The 2,241-nt window shown below is 41.2% G+C and overlaps 1 protein-coding gene across 1 annotated transcript; it reads right to left on the reverse strand.

The window, feature by feature from the left end:
* Positions 1–1,467, reverse strand: LOC105923784 (nuclear factor 7, brain). Its single transcript, XM_036144216.1, has one exon. The coding sequence runs from the start codon at positions 1,426–1,428 to the stop codon at positions 1–3; it is 1,428 nt and encodes a 475-aa protein (XP_036000109.1). The 5' UTR covers positions 1,429–1,467.
* Between the last annotated feature and the right edge of the window lie 774 nt (positions 1,468–2,241).

Here is a 2,241-nt window from a genome sequence, read left to right on the forward strand (position 1 = left end):
TTAAACAGAAATCTCAGTTTGACAGATTTTGAGATCAGAAGTTTTGGCATCAGCAGCTTCTCCAACTTCTAAATAAGGGAAGAGTTTCTCAGTGAAAGTGTCTCTGTGAGTGTAGATGTGAGACATGTCTTCAGGGTCGTAGAAGGACAACTCCCCCCTGTCATAGTCCAGCTGAACTCTGATCTTCTGGAGATTCTTCTTCACTGTAAGAGTCTTACCAACACCATTAGTGTATTTTCCATCTTCATACCATAAACACCAGATTCCATATTTTGGTGAAGCATATGTCTCTCCCTTCCTCTCAACTGACTCTTTAACACAACCAATAGTCCAGCCAGGATGGTCTCCCACCTCCACCTCCCAGCTGTGTTTCCCTGAGCTGAAGCCCTCAGAACCAAAAACATTTGGAGAGTTAGTGTTCCTCTCTGGATTATCAGGAAGCTGCTGCTTTGTGTCTCCGTGTCTCACACTGGTCAGATCATCAGACAGGTAGAGCCATCTACCTGCAGTGTTTGGGTCCAGAATGACAGGACTGAAGTGGACCTTCTCCTTCATCTTCTCCCAGACTCTGAAGGACAGGTTGCCCAGGTGTTTGGCCACATCTATCAGAGCTCCTGAGACCAGCTGTGGATCTGACAGTGACTTCTGACCTCTGGCTCTGCTCTGAGTGGCTTTATAACTGCTGAGGAACGACATGTTGTCTTTCTGCAGGTCTTCTTCAACAGCAGAGATGCTGTCTGACAGAGAGGAGATCTGCTCCTGGATCCTCTTTATCTCTCTGCTGATAGTCTTCCCCTTCTGCTCCTCTTCCTCCCTCAGAGCTGCCAGTCTGGACTCCTCTTCCTCTTTCAGGAACTGGTGGAGCTTGTTGAACTCTGCTCTGATCTGTCTCTCTGTGGACAACAGCTGCTTCTTGGAGTGTTGAATCACATCCTCATATGTTTCCTCCACATGTTTGTGTTTGTTCCTCTTGTCCTGCAGAGACTTTAAGTCAGATCTCAGCTGCTTCTTCATCTCACTGACTGCTTGTTCTACAGGAACCACTTTGTGACTCTGGTGGAGAGAAAACTCACAGCCAGGACACACAGCTCTCTGCTCGTCTTCACAGAACAGTTTAGGGTCTTCTTGGTGTTTGCTGCAGACCACCATCAGCTGCTTTGCTCCTTTTTCTGCCTCAGATGATCCAGATTTCTGTCTTCCTGTAAAAGAGTCAGCCAGATCCTTCAGAGTGAAGTTTACTGCTGGATTATCCTTGGAAGATCTCCTTTTACAGATGGGACAGTTCTTGTTTCCAGCTTGTTCCCAGAATTTCTGCAGGCAGCTTGAACAGAAGCTGTGGTTGCAGCTCAGAGACACAGGATCTCTGAAAGTCTCTGAACACACATGGCAGCTCAGGAAACTTTCAACAAGAGCGACTTTCTCAGCCATTCTGGATTGAATTATTTCAACAGCTAAACTCACCAAAAGTTTCAGCTGCTTCTTCTTAAAATCTTCTAAATATCTCCGTGTTTATTCAGCAGAGATCTGACACCCAGTAATGGCGTCTCAGCTCAGTTCAATAACGTCTGAAAATACTTTCTGTTTCTCTAACCGGTTTGTGACACGTTAAATCAAACAATCTGCTGTATCAGTTTATCTCCAGCAGGTGGTGCTGTCGGAACTTATTTCACAGCTGAAATAAAACGGTTGAAATATTTTCTTTTTTTACAGAGTTGAAAACTGACTTTAATGTTTACTTGAATAGTCTGGTTACAGAAATGTGATTTACAAATAAACTTGCCTTTCTCACTATTGTAACCTACCTTATAATATTACATTACAAATTAAAGAAATACATTTGTGGAAATCATCTTTAAAGGCAGGATTTTATTTAGGTCCAGTTTCCTGTAGTTAATTTTTTTTTTCCATAAAATTATTTTTTTTACCTGCTTGGTTTTTGATTGGACTATAGTATCAAAAGCCACAAATATCCACACCACTGCATTATTTTAAAGTATGTTACATAACATTGTTCATATTCGTCCAACAAACTATTTTGGTCTTTTTGTGTTAAAGTTATTAGTTGATCCTCCCTCAGATTATTGAAGAACATGTGGTGCACTAAATGATTTATGATAGAAATCTATCACAAAAAAGTTACTAAATAATTTTTATACTAAATTTAAAGATGAAGAGAATTTATGGAGAAACAGGAACTAAAATAAAGCCCAGGATGATTTTTGTCTGTTTTTACTTCAATCA

Source organism: Fundulus heteroclitus, chromosome 12 (assembly GCF_011125445.2).
Source record: "Fundulus heteroclitus isolate FHET01 chromosome 12, MU-UCD_Fhet_4.1, whole genome shotgun sequence".
Lineage (NCBI taxonomy): Eukaryota > Metazoa > Chordata > Actinopteri > Cyprinodontiformes > Fundulidae > Fundulus > Fundulus heteroclitus.